Source organism: Mobula hypostoma, chromosome 17 (assembly GCF_963921235.1).
Source record: "Mobula hypostoma chromosome 17, sMobHyp1.1, whole genome shotgun sequence".
Lineage (NCBI taxonomy): Eukaryota > Metazoa > Chordata > Chondrichthyes > Myliobatiformes > Myliobatidae > Mobula > Mobula hypostoma.
This window is the reverse complement of record NC_086113.1, coordinates 42819074-42835972: the sequence shown is the minus strand read 5'-3', so window position 1 is coordinate 42835972 and position 16899 is coordinate 42819074. Positions and strand designations below refer to the sequence as shown.

The 16899-nt window shown below is 41.3% G+C and overlaps 1 protein-coding gene across 1 annotated transcript in view; it reads right to left on the bottom strand.

Moving 5' to 3' along the window:
- LOC134357727 (genetic suppressor element 1-like) overlaps positions 1-16899 on the bottom strand; it is a 277583-nt gene that overhangs the window by 48008 nt on the left and 212676 nt on the right. Inside the window, exons 5-8 of the mRNA XM_063069351.1 lie at positions 11524-11733; positions 9431-9619; positions 1798-2096; positions 576-852 (exon numbers count right to left, since the gene is read on the bottom strand). Coding sequence (XP_062925421.1) covers positions 576-852; positions 1798-2096; positions 9431-9619; positions 11524-11733 — 975 coding nt within the window. The remainder of the gene's footprint in view (positions 1-575; positions 853-1797; positions 2097-9430; positions 9620-11523; positions 11734-16899) is intronic.

Sequence of the window (16899 nt, the reverse complement as noted above, 5' to 3'; positions counted from 1 at the left end):
ATAATAGCATTTATATTGGCTCACTTACATGTTGATAACAATTTTTAGGCAGCTCCTACACTTTAACGTGATATTAGTCTAATCATAATATATCATCTCCTCCATTTTAAGATTGCCAAAAAAAATTAGGATAAGACCAAGACCTTATCCTCATATGCACGCAACAATGACTCAGCTTTTTTTCCTGCTCGAATCCTGAAATAAGGTGGTGAGTTGGTAGTGACGGTTAGTGACAGTGGTAGAGGTGGGGTGGTGGGGATGGAAGCAAATTTGGTGAGGGAAGTAAGTTTAGGTAATGCCATGTATGTTTGTGCCCATATGTATGTGCATGTCTTGTGCATGTGTATGCATATGTGTGTATTGATCTGTTATTAGTGGAGTCTGCTTTGAGAGTTTGCAGGTCTGAGTCCAAACATAATATATGCTAAGTCCATATAGCACAGCATTACTACTAGACTAGGACGTTGTTCTTCTGAGACCCTGTAGAACCTGGTTTGCAATGGACAACATATGCAAAAAGAAATCGCTTATCAAGTAGTGAGAAAACACGACATTCTCAACTCCAAGTTACTCACCTACTCCTGTCTTGTTTTTGTTCTGAAAAAAGGTGCCCTTGCTCCCTATGAAGATGCTGAAGGTGATGCTGATGAAAGTCAACACCATGTCCTGGATGTTTATCCATCCACTGCTGGTGATGGTGGTGATACAGTGCATACTTCCCCTCCAAGGTTGAAGAGTACGAGGAAGTATTTGAGGGGATACTAAGTAGGGAAGAGGAAACAGGTAGGGCTATATGTTCCAGAGGCACTGTTCGAATTTTTCCACTTCCTGGAGAAGGCTGTTTAACTTTCTCTGAAAAAAATTTTATTAATCAGTAGGACTATGTTCTGTTATTTTAGTTAATATAATAATAATTACTAATGTCCAGAACTTTGGCAATTGAGACCATGGTCTATTAAATTACTGTTAAATGCAAATCCAAACACTATAAATTTGTTTCCAGGTGGTAGAACAAAATGCAATAAAACCACCACATTACAACCCAAAGTGACAGATTATAATGGGTTGCCCATTTGCTAACATTGATCTTATGTTCATTTCTAAGACAACCTTTATTTTATTATTTTGAAATTATGGTTTATTTATTTGCTTCTCCCTGGATAGTTGGATGACAGCTTGCAAACAGTTTTTTCACTTATTTGGCTATGAATGTTGTACTTGGTATTGATAAAAAATACAAATGATAAAATAACAGACCACAAGAAAATAGGAGCAGGAGTCCTTTGAAGCCTGCCACACCATTTGATATATCAATGGCTGATCTATGCTGGCTTCTTCTGTGTCATTTCTTCATACCCAACTATTTGTTAATGTATCAAATATTTATCCTCCTATATATCTATTAAATGTTTATCAAATGTTTAAATCACTTGGCTAGTATTCCTCTGTCTCGTACTTGACAGAAGGGTTATGATAAAATAGAAAATTATGCATATTTTGTAATGAGCAATAAATCAATGCTAGTTTTGTGCTTGAATGATGCAAACGATGTACTTAAAAGTCCCATACCTCACGGCATATATTAGTAAACTGGTTGTATTATGCATTCTCAGTGAGAGAAGTGGAATATCATACTGACACACATTAGGATGTTGGAGATTTTCATCCTTCATTTAAGCACATACACATTTGCATATGGGACCCTAATGCAACTTAAAAAAGACCAATCCAGCTGTTCCATGTTAATGGAGAAAGGTAATGGTTCAAATAAATTTGTCAGAAAATATTTAAAAATACCTAGCTGTTTCACTGCAGACTTGAAATCCTTCCATTCCTCCGTATGTCTTTTTGTTGTACCATTGATCAGAACTGCATTCTTTTCTAAACCATATTCAGTTTTGAGATCTTTTTCTTGTTTCATTTCTTTTCTCCGTTTAATCCCTTTCTCCCATTCCATTTCTTGCTGCTTTTCTCTTTTCCTGCCTTTTTCTGTTAGTACTTCAGCTTCCCTTTCTTGATGAACTCCTTGTTTCCAATCTTTTTTCTCATGTTCAGGAGCCTTTTCTTGTTCTCTCAGTTCATCATTTACCTGTAACCTGTGGTGTCAAAAAATGCTGTGAGTGTTTGCACTTCTTTTAGAATTTCCCCTTTTATATCTCTTCTTAGAAAATGACATTAATGATGGATGATCTGTCCCTTTTCTTATATCATTACAACTGGATGTTATATAATTTTTAGTTGCAATTTATTTTCCTTTGTACTTCCGTTCTTCCTACTTCAGCACTTTCCTGATTTTCAGAAGGCAATTGACAAAGATCTTTCTGAATAACCTCTACTCAGGCTTCCTGCCGGGTACAGGTGTCGAGTTTAACCGCCGTTTCGATGACAAACTTGAACTACTATGAACAAAGTAACAGAATGACCATGGGATCACCCTTGTCACCGGCTATTGATAATTTCTACATGGAGGACTATGAAGAGAGTGTGTTGAGTTCATCACTGTTATGCCTCAGATGCTTCTTCAAATACATCGATGACACCTTTGTAGTGTGGCCTCATGGAGTCCAGGCACTCTAGCAGCTCCATGACTATCTGAACAGCATACATCCAAACAGTCACTTTACGATGGAGATGAAGAAGAATGGTTACCTCCCGTTCCTGGACATTCTAATATGACAGAAACTGGATGGTAGCCTTGAACATGATGTCTATCGGAAACCCGCTCACACAGATTTATACCTCAACAATAACAGCCACCGTCAAGCCTCCCAATGTAGAGTGGTTCTTTCTACTTTGAGTAACCATGCAAGGACTATTTTGGACGCAGAGAATCTCCACAAAGAAATAAGACGATTATGCACAACATTCCTACAGAATGGCCTCAAGGTGAGGAAATTCAATCGGTCTCTTAAAAGAGCTGATGGAAAATCTAGGAAACCTAGTAACAAGGAGGAACCCATCGTTATGGCCAGTCTTCCCTATATTTGCATGGTTTCTGGAAGGATCTCCAAGATCCTGAAGAAATACCGGATTAATACCATCCACTAGACCATAAGGAAGCTCAAATCGCAGCTTATGCAGGTCAAAGATGACCTGGGACTTAGGATGGCTGGCGTTCACAGGATTCCCTGTGAATGCCGAGCAGTGTATATCAGCCAGATGGAGCACGTGGTGGAAACCCACATCAAGGAGCACAGGAGGTGTATCTGTTTGGGTTACCTGGAGAAATTGATGGTAGCGTTACATTGCATTTGCAAGGGCCATAGGATTGCATTCTCAATGGCCCAAAACTACTGTGCTGCACCAATGGGTTTTGGGACCACCCGGAGAAGGAGGCCATTGAAATAAAACTAGACGAAAAGAATTAATAAAGACAAAGGTCTTGCTTTAAGTAAGAACTGGAATCCTATTGTAAGCAAGGTGAGGCAGCAGAAATCTGATTGGATGAAGACTAACCAATCAGGAGGGACGGATGATTGGGGTATAAATACCACTGGACTGGACATGCCAAGGCATCATCCTTGTTGAAGGAGACAGAGTTTTCCATTGAAATGTCAGTTAAAATTGATACCTGGTACCCAGAGGGAAGTTAAATACACCGGGAAAGCACTAGATCCTTTTTCAAAGACCTTTATGTTAAGAACACTCTAGAGGATTAGGTTTTAGACCTGATTATTGATTGCCAATTGGCTTTATTACAAAAGCCAGCAGGTTAGGATCTACCTGTAGAGAAGCAATCAGTTATTCCTCCCACGTATGTGTCCTAGGATTCAACTCTCCACATTATTTATGAATAATAATAGGATATTTAAAAGTGTAGATGACAGAGAGCTATGCTTACAGATAGTATACAGAGGTAAAATTGATTACATTCATGAAGAAGGCCTTAAGGCCTTAGATTTTAATTGGAATAAAAATTACAGAATGCAGTAAAATAAATAAGTTTATTTGTCAGCCTTTCATTTTGTGTTTGGCTACATGAGGAGATTCTGTCTTATAAGTACACAAGCAAATAGCTCTGCCAAAGGGGAGACATCACTAACATTTCTGGGGAGAGTGATTTAAAATCAGATTATAGGGGTATAATTGAAAAAGGTCAAAACAAAATTTCACACGATGCTCATTAGTCACAGAAGCTATCCTTGACAGCAAGCATCGCGTGTTAGTACTCAGTCAGTCAGTCGGTCAGTGGGTGCCGTCCCGGATCTGGGGTTGGCGGCTATGCACCTCTATCTTGTGACAGCACCAAGTACAGCCTCTTCTCCAGTTGTTTTCACTGACTGCCTTGGCACCGCCCACCGTCGCCCCTGCTGAACTCAAGCCCGAGGCCGTGTTGGCTTCCAGCCATGGACGCTTCTTCGAGCTCGACCCTTCCTTAGGCGGAGGCCTTGGGCAGGTCCAGACACAGTGCAGCGCCCAAGTTCATCATATCTCTTCTAACTATGTGCATAGCATACGATTCGTAGATACGTGGTGAGGCTTTAATCTCTTCCACAGAAGATGGCCGTTGGCTCAAAAGGAGCTCATCCGCCTTTTGTCAGGTCTTGTTTTCCTTTAGTCCTGATGGGTGTCCTCACACCCTCCTCACTAGACTAAGTCCGGTGGGGGAGCCGGCCCAAGTCACCGACCACTCGACCGTGGCCCCCGGCTGAGTGCTGGGCGCCCGCCCCCCCCACCAAATCAGTACTCAGTACATTATACAAAAAAACCTTTGGCGCTTTCTGTTGCAGTTAACTGGAATGGAATATTTGTGGTCTGCTCCCTGAATATTCTTAGGTGTGTTGGTTTATAACGGAAACAACACATTTCATTGTCTATTTCCATGTACATGTGATAAATAAATCTAAATCTAAATATGAATCTGGAAACAGAAAACGAATGAAAATCAGTCACTAATTATTTTCCAGGTAATATATTGCAGTTTTGATCAGGTCATTTGTCTGAATGCTACTGGTACCATGTAACCCAGTATTACCTGTTGCATGGTCAGGTGGTCGGCGACTAAACCGGATCCCCCACCAGGCTTGCCTGGTGAGGAGGGTGGCTAGACACCCTGCAGGACAAAAAACAAGACCTGTCAAAGGGCGGATGAACCCTCTTGTAGGGTCAACGGCCATCTAGCAAACACGTGCTGTGAAGCATGGTAAGGGCACCCCTTGCATCGAAGCTTGGTCTGGCCATTTACTGCAACAGAACTTTCCCCAGTCGTCTTGGACCCCATCATGCCACTGGATCCGGGAGGGGATATTGAGAGGGTGGGTCTGGACCTGTTCAACTCCCTACTCACCTAAAATCCATTCACGCACATGCTGTTCCTTTCTCAACTGAAAGGAACCATCATCATCCTATGGGATGGATAGCCAGAGAGAGAGATTGCAGTTATTATGAAGGAAAGCTTGTCATCCAGATATATCAGGGAAATGTTGCAGTAAGTTATAGCTTTACAAACATGGAGTATAGTGTGCAGTTTTGGATATCCTGTCTCAAAATGATTACTGATGCATTAAATTAAGGTAAGGGTAGAGAAGATTAATTCCATACCTCAGGGGTGTAAATTGTGGAGAAAGAGTTAGAAGACTGTGTTTATTTTAACTAGAGTAAAGGAGATGGTGGTGGGGAAAGGGTGGAATGGTCAGGAAGTGATATGAAAGATTTGAATAGTTGTGGATCTTGGGTTGAATAATGGACTTAGACTTCAAGAACATAATCTTTAAAAATATAAACATACAGGTTTGCTTCAATTTTTTTTGAGCTTTGTAGAATACTGTCAGAAAAAGTAGTTAATTCTGTTTCATCTAATACCTTTAAAAAGGAACTTGATAAATATTCACTGGTTAAAGGGAACTTGGAAAGTATAGACACCTTGGGTGGGTTGGTATGAAATTCATGACAGCGATTGTTATATTTGGAATGCGCAAGGAGAAGGCATGACAAATTAGAGGGATAACTCTGTCCTAATTGTGTTTTTATGTAAGTCATGCAACATTTATGGAACGAGAAACAATGTTGATGCTCCAGGCCAAAGATCTCATCAGAACATCAAACTGAAATGTTAACTCTATTTCTCTTTCCACAGATGCTAATTGACCACTGAGTGTCTCTAGAACTTTCTGTGTTTATTTAATATTTCTGGCATCAACAGCTTTAAGATTTTTATTTTTGCGATATCTGTTACATACATCCAATGGAAATTACAGCATCCAAATGAGGGATAGAAATCTGTTCTCACTCACTCACTCAATTAAGTCCAATTAATGTAGCAAATGTGCATTATATTATACTTTGCAAATTCTGTTTCAGTGAAGAAAATGCAAAACACTTGGACAAAAAGAAGCATTCCAGAACAAAAAAAAACAAAATCAGTAAGTGAAATTTAAACCAAATACTTCATAGTACTTTCTCAATATATATATATATAAAAGTGCAGTCCTCTTCAATTTTGCTTCTGATCACAGTATATCAGATACTCAGAGGTACTGAGTACAACAGCACCACTGCCACTTACAACTACATTGAAATTACCATGCGTACTGGAAATGCAGTCGGTTGAAACATGTTGACTTCCAAAATCTGGAGCCATTTCAGCAGTCTCCTATTGCAACTTCAGTGGAAGTGCCCTAGAAAACAGTCCCATGATCCTCTCGTATCCCCTTTGCCAATCACCTGTCCAGCTCTTGGCTCCATTCCTCCCACTCCTGTCTTCTCCTATCATTTTGGATCTCCCCCTCCCCCTCCCACTTTCAAATCTCTTACTAACTCTTCCTTCAGTTAGTCCTGATGAAGGGTCTCGGCCTGAAACGTCCACTGTACCTCTTCCTAGAGATGCTGCCTGGCCTGCTGCGTTCACCAGCAACTTTGATGTGTGTTGCAGAGGCTGGACATACTAGATCCCAGCCTTTCTCCAATATCTTTGTATGGGCTTGTAATGGCGGTGAAGTGGAATGGGGTGGAATGAGATCTGAACAATGGAAAGGAGTCCAGAACCTTGGGATATGGGGTATGCATCTTAGGACCCAGAGTGAGAAGACATTTCTTCACTAAGTGGATGGTGAAACTACAGAATGTCATGGTCCGGATCGGGGTCCCTTTAAATTTACCTTGTTTATGTCACGATCCGGACCGTTGATTCCCTGTTTTCCTGTGTCCCTCGACTTTGGTGATTAGAGGCAATTAACACTCGGCTGAACCGGTAGTTTATAGTCTCCGGCTTCCAGCCGTTTGGCACGGGAGCGTCTGCAAAGTCATCTAAGGTATGGTGTGCCGATGTCATCTGGCCGGAGCAAGCCTAGTCTCTGCCGAAGCGAGTGCCGGAAATTCACCTTTTCCTCATTGGAGCAACCCTGTCCAGTTACCTCGCCAAAGCGAGCCTGCAAAGTTTCCTCACCGAGGTGGGTCCGTCAGTTAACCCGACGGAGGGAATCAAGAACTGCTGTTTACTTTTCCCGGGACGAGTCGAGAGCTCGCCACTACCCGGAGGCTCCAAGTCAAGTCCTGGCTCCGGTGGCATTCTAGCACCGTCAAGTCTTGGCCCTGGCGGTATTCAAGCACCAAGTCAAGTCCTGGCCCTGGCGGCTTCCCAGTTCTGAGTCAAGTCCTGGCCCTGGCGGTCTGTGATTCCTGTCCTACCCCCATGCCTGAATCCCTTCTCTGCCCCTCTCGCCTTTTGCCCTTGTCTGCAGCCCTCGCCTGCACTTTGGTCTAGTTCCATCACCGGAGCTAGATAGGTACTGTCTGGTGTTCATTCATGTTGGTCTTGTCTTGTCTTGTCCTCGCCTCCGTGGGGTAAGTCTGGCCGTCTTGCCATTGCCCCGCGGGAAGTCATGTCTTGTCTTGTCTTGTCCTCGCCTCTGTGGGGTAAGTCTGGCCGTCTTGCCGTTGCCCCGTGGGGCGTCATGTCTTGTTTTGTATTGTCCTTGCCTCCATGGGGTAAATCAGGCCGTCTTGCCGTTGCCCCGCGGGGGGTCATGAGTCCCGGCCCTATGTCCTGTACCCAAGGAGGGCTCCCAGCTCTCTGTTCTGTGTGTGAGTCCCAGCCCTATGTCCTGTTCCCAAGGAGGGGTCCCGACTCTGTGTTCTGTGTATGTGTCCATGGTCCCATGTACCTGCTCTCCCGAGACCGAGGCTCTGTTTTCCATGTTCCTCCTCTCCCTAGCCCATGTCATGTCCATGCCTGGTTCTGAGGTCCGAGCCCGAGGCAAGACCCAGGTACTGGGTCCTTGCCCAGTCTCGGGCTCGGAGTCCATACCCTAGCCTCTTCATGTCTCCTCTAGTTCTGGGATCCAATTCCGAGTCCTATCCCAGACCCCTAGTCCCAGCCTAGTCGCATTCCTCAGTCCTTGTCCAGTTCGCTATTCCTACTCCTGCCTAGCTCTCCTGATATCGAACAATAAACTAAATTTAATTAACCTCACAAGATGTGTCTTGCATTTGGGTCCACCCTTGCTCCCAATGCCCCCACCACTGTGACACAGAAGTCTCTCCCACAGAAAACAGTGGATGCAAAGTCATTAAGTATATTCAGGAAGGAGGCAGATGTACTTCTAAATATTATAGGTATCAAGGGATATGGAAAGAAAGCAGACACAGGATATAGAGGTGGATGACCAACCATGATTATATTGAATAGTGGGGGAAGCCTGAAAGGCCAAATGTCTCACTTCTGCTTCTTTGTTTCAATCATTCTAAAGCTTTTTATGAGGAATGGTATAAAGATAGTGCAGGTTCAATTTTTAACATGAATGGAAGAGATTAAGCAAGGGTTCAGAAAAACATCAAGGCTTGAATCACAAATGAGAGGAAATATGCAGATGCTGGAAATCCAAACAATACACCCAAAATGCTGGAGCAACTCAGCAGGACAGACAGCATCTATGGAATGTCTGATGAAGGGTCTTGGCTCGAAACTCGACTGTTTATTCTTTTCCATAGATGTTCAATGGTTTGCTGAGTTCCTCCAGCATTTTGGGTGTGTATCGGGGCTTGGATTATACCCTGGATCCAAAACATTTGACAGATTAAGATTAAAACATTGATAGATTAAGATTAAAACATTTTCAGATTGCCCTATTTTGTAATGGGCATCTTTTCATGATGCAGTCTGAGGAAGCCACATAATCCTTTCATCTTCAGTGAATTCAATCCCTACTTCTGTACTGTACTGCAGGAATTTTTGGGCTCTTATGGTGCGATACTGAGAATGCAAATTGTGGGATCCTCAACTGGCTTGTGAACTCAACTGGGTCAGTGAAGGACAGTTGGAGCGAATGTGATTTGAATTATGTAGGAATTACCATTCCCCCAAAATCTAGGACAGCTGTTTTTCAATTTGATTCTGGTTTTATAATTTTCAGAACAGATAAATAGACTATCTGGAAAAAAAACACAAATCATTATAATTACAAAAAGTATGTGTGGTTTGTTCAATACTGACCTTCTTACTGTATGAACCGACAAATGATCTGAGGGAATGCCTGAGAATGATGTTTGTGCTACGCCTGATGGGCCTCTCATACCACTGAGGGAGAGTTTCATGTTGGTAGCTTGGATGGATGAAATGGTACCAGGCTGTGGAATGTGGAAAAATGGTTGTCGAATTGATAGGAAATAAGGGTCATCGATTCTGCAAATTAAGCATACAAAGTTTACTTAAATTGTTCTCAATGGTAACAAGCATCCATCCTGAGCAATTTCTTATTAACATACTTGATTATAGGCAATTCTAAAAGGACTATAATGGATACCATAATTAGAATAAGGAATACATGCAAACTACAGGATATTTGCAAATCTAACCCAGTTCTAAAGTGCCTCAGGATGCTATAATACAATGATGTATCAATTACACAGCTCATTTATTTAAACACCATATTCAGTTTGATTAAAAACACAAAATCTTTAAGTTTATCTAGACATTCCTGGACAATATGGTCAGGCAATGAACAGAGGCAGGGTGAGGCTTATATCTGGGTTCAGAGCAAACAACTGACAGGAAATAAATTATATCAATTCATTAAGGAAACAAATTATGTTGGAAGAGTGTATGAAGCAGAACTTAAGAGATACTTTTCACTGATTTCTCTGAATAAACTATGGAAGTTTCCTCTGAACAATTCAGGAAAGACAATTACATATAAATTATAAGCATACAGTTAATCTTAGCCACTGACAGTGGATGAATGACAGGATCTATCTGAACATTCCTATTCTGCCCAGGAATAACACTGTAGTCAAGATGTAGTCAAGGACTACACCTGCAGCATGCTACCATCCACACTGCACCCCCTACAATTCGCCTACTGCCAAAACTACTCGACAGATGACGCAATAGCCACAGCTCTACACTCTGTCCTTAGAGGGATACTCATGTGAGAATGCTGTTCTTGGACTACAGTTTAGCATTCAACACCATAATTCCCTCCAGGCTCGACAAGAAACTCAGAGACCTTGGCCTTCACCCTGCCTTGTGTAGCTAGATCCTGGACTTCCTGTCTGATCGCTGGCGGATGGTAAGAGTGGGGTCACTCACCTCTACCCCTCTATATCTCTACACAGGTGCCCCTCAGGGCTGTGTACTGAGCCCCCTCCTTTACTCTCTGCATACCCAAGACTGTGTCACCACCCACAGCTCCAATCTGCTAATTAAATTTGCTGATGACACTACACTGATTGGTCTAATATCAAATAATAATGAGGCAGCATACAGAGAAGAAGTCATCACCCTGATAGAGTGGTGTCAAGAAAACAACCTCTCTCTCAATGTTGCAAAAACAAAGGAGTTGGTGTGGACGACAGGAGGAATAGAGACAGACAAGGCACTATTGACATCAATGGATCTGGGGTTGAGAGGGTGAACAGCTTCAGGTTCCTCAGCATAAATATCACTGAGGATCTCATGTGGTCTGTACATACTAGCCGTGTGGTGAAAAAGGAACAACAGCAGCTCTTTCACCATAGACGGTTGAAGAAATTTGGTTTGGGCCCCCAAATCCTAAGAACTTTCTACAGGGGCACAATTGAGAATATTCTGACTGGCTGTATCACTGCCTGGAATGGGAACTGTACTTCCCTCAATTGCAGGACTCTGCAGAGAGTGGTGTGGATAGCCCAGCACATCTGTAGATGTGAACATCCCACTATTCAGGATATTTACAAAGACAGGTGTGTAAAAAGGGCCCGAAGAATCATTGGGAACCTGAGTCACCCAGCCACAAACTGTGCCAGCTGCTACCATCTGGAAAATGGTACTGCAGCAGAAAAGCCAGGACCAGCAGGCTCTGGGACAGCTTCTTCCACCAGACCATCAGACTGCTTAACTCACGCTGACACAACTGTATTTCTATGTTATATTGACTATCCTCTTGTACATACTATTTATTAAAAATTACTATAAATTGCACAATGCACATTTAGATGGAGATGTAGCGTAAAGAATTTTACTCCTCATGTATATGAAGGATGTAAGTAATAAAGCCAATTCAATTCAATTCAATTCATTATTTTATTGTGTTGTAACAAGATACTCACCTGTACGGCGGGTGTTGATAAGGTAGATGAGGTAGGAAGGCAGGATGGTAGAAAGTTGCAGCTGTATTAGCTGTTGTAGAATTCAATCCCATTGAAGGTAGAGAAGACAATGTCTGCATTTCATCTTGTTCATGATCTGGACGGAAGCATGCGAGGAAATCATCTGCTCTGCTGCCGGAAGTTACCAGGTGTGGAACAGGTCTCTGCAAACTGCAAGTGTAAAGGTTGTTAGGAAATATAATCTACTATGGGAGAAAGGACAGATCACATTGTTTCTTTAAACTGAAACAACATAATTAAAATCTATACTTTTCACCATGCTTATATGACATGAATATTTCTCATCTAAAAGCACTATGGCAAGAAATTCTTCATTGTGTTTCTTTAAGCGGTGCTAATGGGAGAATAATGCCATAAGGAAGAGCTCAAAATGCCAAGGACACTAGCAGATGTAGGTTTTGCATGCACATTCCCACACAAGTTAAATGTGGCGAAGTTACTGATACAGAAAAGACCGGTGAGGATATTATAGACTGAAGGAGTCATACAGCAAGCAAGGAAGCATGTCCTTCAGTTCATCTTAACCATGCAGATCAAGATGCTTCAGCCTATAACACTCTCAACCTTTTCTATCAATATATCTGTTGCAATTGCACCTGGCCCTACCAGTTCCTTTAGTAACTTGCTCCATATATCCACCACCCTCTGTGTTAAAAACTTTTCCCTCAAATCCCCTTTAAATTTTCCTACATTCATTATAGACCTACACTCTCTATTTTTAAACTCTCCTAGCTTTGGGGAAAAGATTGTGACTATCTACACCATCTATATCTACACATAATTTTATAAGATTTCATGAGTCAGCCTCCTTTGCCCTAAGGAAAACAGCTCAGCCTGTCCAATCTCTCCTGATAAACACAAGCCTTCTACTCTTGGCATCATTTTGTGAATCTTTTCTGAATCCTCTCTAGATTGATCACATCCTTCTTATTCGGTGGCAATCGACTGCACACAATACTCCAAATTCATTTAACAACATTTTGTACAATTTTGCATTCAGTACCACAGCTGATGAAGGTAAGCATGTCATAGGACTTCTTCACTACCCACTCTATATATGTAGAATCTATTTATGCTACCTTCAGGGAGTTACCTTTAGATGTCTTTGTACAAAAAACCTTCACCTGGGCCTTGCCATTCACTGCATATGTCCTTGCCTGGTTTAACTTCCCCAAATACAGCATCCTATTTATCCGAGTTGAATTCCATCTGCCATTCCTTTGTCCACCCTCCTAGTTGATCTAGGTACTGTTGTAACCTTGAACAATCTTCTGTCCACTATACCACCAATTCTGGTGTCGCCTGCGAAGCAAACAATCATGCCATCTTCACTCTCATCCAAATAATTACATATACAATTTAAAAAAATGGACCACCATTCTAATTTTGGATCCAATTAGTCAGCTCACTCTGGATCCCATGTGTTCTGAAATTCCAGACTAGTGTACTAGGTGGAACTTTGTCAAAAGCCTTGCTAAATATTTTCTGTCCTGCCCTCATCAATCTTCTCATTCAGCTCCTCAAACAAGTCAGTCAAATTTTTGAGATATGATTTCCCAGGCAAAAAGCCATGCTAAATATCCCAATATAGTTGTTGCCTTTCCAAATATAAATAAATCTTGTCTTTCCAAAATCTCTCCAGTAACTCTCCCACCACTGATGTAAGGCTCACCAGTTCCCTGGCTTGTTCCTGCATCCTATTTTAAATAAAAGCACAATATTAACTATCCTTCCAGTACCTTGTCCATGGCTAACTAAGATACAAAAATCTCTGCCAGGGTCCCAGCAATTTCTTTGCCTGCTGTCGTACTCGTGGTCATCTTCTGTTGGGCACATGACTGAGAGAGAAGATGGAGGAAACTCTGAAGTGTGGAGAAGACCATAAAGGTTTGTGATTAGAGGGTAGACAATTAGGAGAAACCAGGAGTGAGAGAAAATTTCAGCAGGACATGACTGAATGAGAAGATTGCAGGGATGGATGATGATACTAAGATTCGAGAGTGAGTGGAAGAACATCATGAAGTGAAGAAGATCAATGGGATGGAAGGAAGGAATAAGTTGGGTGTTGGGGAAAGATTAGTGGGGAGGGGGAGGAGAGTGTCTATGGCCTTGGCATTGCAAAGATTGGAGAATAGGGAGATTATTTGTTGTTAGACTTCCTGGCCATCAAACGATACAAGGATTTTATTTCTCAAATCACATTAGCGGCTTCAAAGGTTCAAAGGTCAAACTTAATGTCAGAGAAATGTATACAATATACATCCTGAAATGCTTTTTCTTCACAAACATCCAGGAAAACAGAGAAATACCCCAAAGAATGAATGACAGTTAAATGTGAGAACCCCAAAGCTCCGAGAAATCAGAGGCACTGCTGTACTTTCTTCATAATGGTACTTACATGTTGGACCCAGGACAGATCCTCTGAAATGATAACACCTAGGAATTTAAAGTTGTTGACCCTCTCCACCTCATTAGCCTCTGGTTTCCTCTTCCTGAAGTCAATAATCAGCTTCTTGTTCTTGCTGATATTAAGTGAGAAGTTGTGGCATCACTCAGCAAGATGTCCAATCTCCCTCCTGTATGCTGATTCATTACTACCTTTTGGTTACAAATTGTGCCCAATATTCATTTGGCCTATCTAATTTTCACCTATTTACCACTGCTCCAACCCACGTCCTTACACCCGGTTTCTATGTACCACCACTGCAGGAATAGCACTTGTATACATTGCAATACATTAATTTTATAAGAAAACAGAATTAAATAGTTGTATGTTCTCTGGAATTTAAAACATTGGGAGTGATTTCATAGAACTATAAAATTCTTACTGGGCTTCAAGGTACTGCCAGGCTAATTTGACTGGATGGAAAATTTATAAGCTGTAGTTCTACACTCTGGTTAAGGATTAACCTATTTTGGGCTGAGTTGAGGATAAATTTCCTTGCACAGTGAACTGCAGTGTATGGTCAATGAAAACATCCAATGATGTGACCAATATATCTTTGGATGATGAGGGAATCAGAGAATAGTCATAATCATGGTCATAGTCATACTTTATTGATCCCGGGGGAAATTGGTTTTTGTTACAGTTGCACCATAAATAATTAAATAGTAATAAAACCATAAATAATTAAATAGTAATATGTAAATAATGCCAGGAAATAAGTCCAGGACCAGCCTATTGGCTCAGGGTGTCTGACCCTCCAAGGGAGGAGTTGTAAAGTTTGATGGCCACAGGCAGGAATGACTTCCTATGACGCTCTGTGCTGCATCTCGGTGGAATGAGTCTCTGGCTGAATGTACTCCTGTGCCCAACCAGTACATTATGTAGTGGATGGGAGACGTTGTCCAAGATGGCATGCAACTTGGACAGCATCCTCTTTTCAGACACCACCGTCAGAGAGGATATGGGGAATAGGTAGGAAAATGGATGAGAGGCACTGTATCAGCTATGATATTGAATTGCTGAGCAGTTTTGAGAGCCCTTATGGCCTCCGCCAGCTTCTACTTAGAATGCAGAGGCAGTCTCTTAAAGGAAACATTCATTGGGTCACCAGCAAGCACTGAATTATGTGATATTTCAGGCTTTGAAGAATGCCTAGGTTTATCTTTCTAAGATAGCTGAACCCATTTTACCCATTAACTCCACTGATGCAAAAGACACTGCAGAGGGGTTGTAAGGAGGAGCAAATATAATGAGCAGCATTCATAACAATTCATTATCAAAATGAAAGCTGAGTTTTCCTAGAAAACAGATTTTACAATGTGTATTAGATGAGCTAAAAGAAGTAAATTCAAATTCCATTTAAATGCAAAATTTGGATATAATGAATTGGCAGGAAAGTGCATCAGCTGGGACTGTACATTACAAATTCTGACCACGACTTTCTGACTGCTTAGGTTTTGAAAACCATGAACAAACCAATTCTAGCTTTCAATATGTGCTCCCCGTAGGAGAGGTTTGACAGCATTATAACATGAAGCTAAAAAGCTATATACACTTACAAATGGTGATTAACTGATTACAAAAGAACAACTGATGTTTTAAATTAAGAGCAAAGGGTTGAGAACTTTATTCCCACAAAAGTATGAAGCTGTTAACAAAGTTTACAATACAGAGTCGTTGGTGGGTATATGATTACATTCTAATGCTATTATGATTAAGACAATAAACAAAAAGTAGAAAAAGTCTATGGTATTTCTGGCATGTGCTTTATGATTGAAAAGCACATCCCTATGTTTTGCCTTGGGTTCCCAAAACAATTAATGGTCAGAAAATCATGAGATGAGCATCCTAATTTCCAGTGTGGCAGGCTAGGCTAAGAATTTGTGTTACTGAAAATGAATATCTGTCCCATGAGTGCCTTGGTATTTTTATAATACTGGGTAACTATTGGTGGTGCATATGTTTGTTAATCAATAGTGAGATATTCCAGCTACCAGCAGTGATTTATCGTAGCTCAATGAATAGTGATGCACACAGGCGCATGAGTAATGACGCACACTGATCAATAACCATAAGAAATTCTGCAGTTACTGGAAATCCAAAGCAACACACACAACATGCTGGAGGAACTCAGCAGCTCAGACAACATCTATGGAAATGAATAAACAGTTGACATTTTGGGCCAAGGCATTCCACAGATACTACCCGACCAACTGAGTTCCGACAGCATTTCGCGTGTTTCACACTGATCAATATCCTTGGTGCTTTGGGCATATTTATACATTAACCCAAATCAATAAAATAGATTATCTAGTCATTATCACATTGCCATGTGCAAGAGGTAACATATATGAAATTCTAATGGGGCTTTACAAGGTAGATGCCGAAAAGATATTTCTCTTGTGTGGGGCATCTGGAGATAAGAGAAATAATCTAGGAATAAAAAGTCATTCAGGGATAATGAAGAAATCATGGAAGGTCATAAACCCTTGTAATTTTCTATCACAGGAAGCTCTGAATGCTAAAAGATTGAGTAAGTTCAAATGTGACAGATGGAATTTTGATCTATTTAAAAATCAGTGGAGGGTGAGCAACAAGCTGTCCTGAGGCCATGACTAGCTGGTCATGGCCATGAACCATGCTTGATAAGCCTTAGGACACATTAGATTTACCTCAATCCCATTGGTACTATTTTAGTTATGGGGAACTACAAAACTATATAAGTAAATGATGTAGGATGGGGGAGGTGTCAGTTTTGAGATTGTTCATAGGTCATCAATGGGGCTGACAGGACGGTGGCAAAGAAAAATGTTTGCAGAAGACATGTTGTTTTTGCAAGTGGATCACTGTGACCCTCCATAACCTATAGC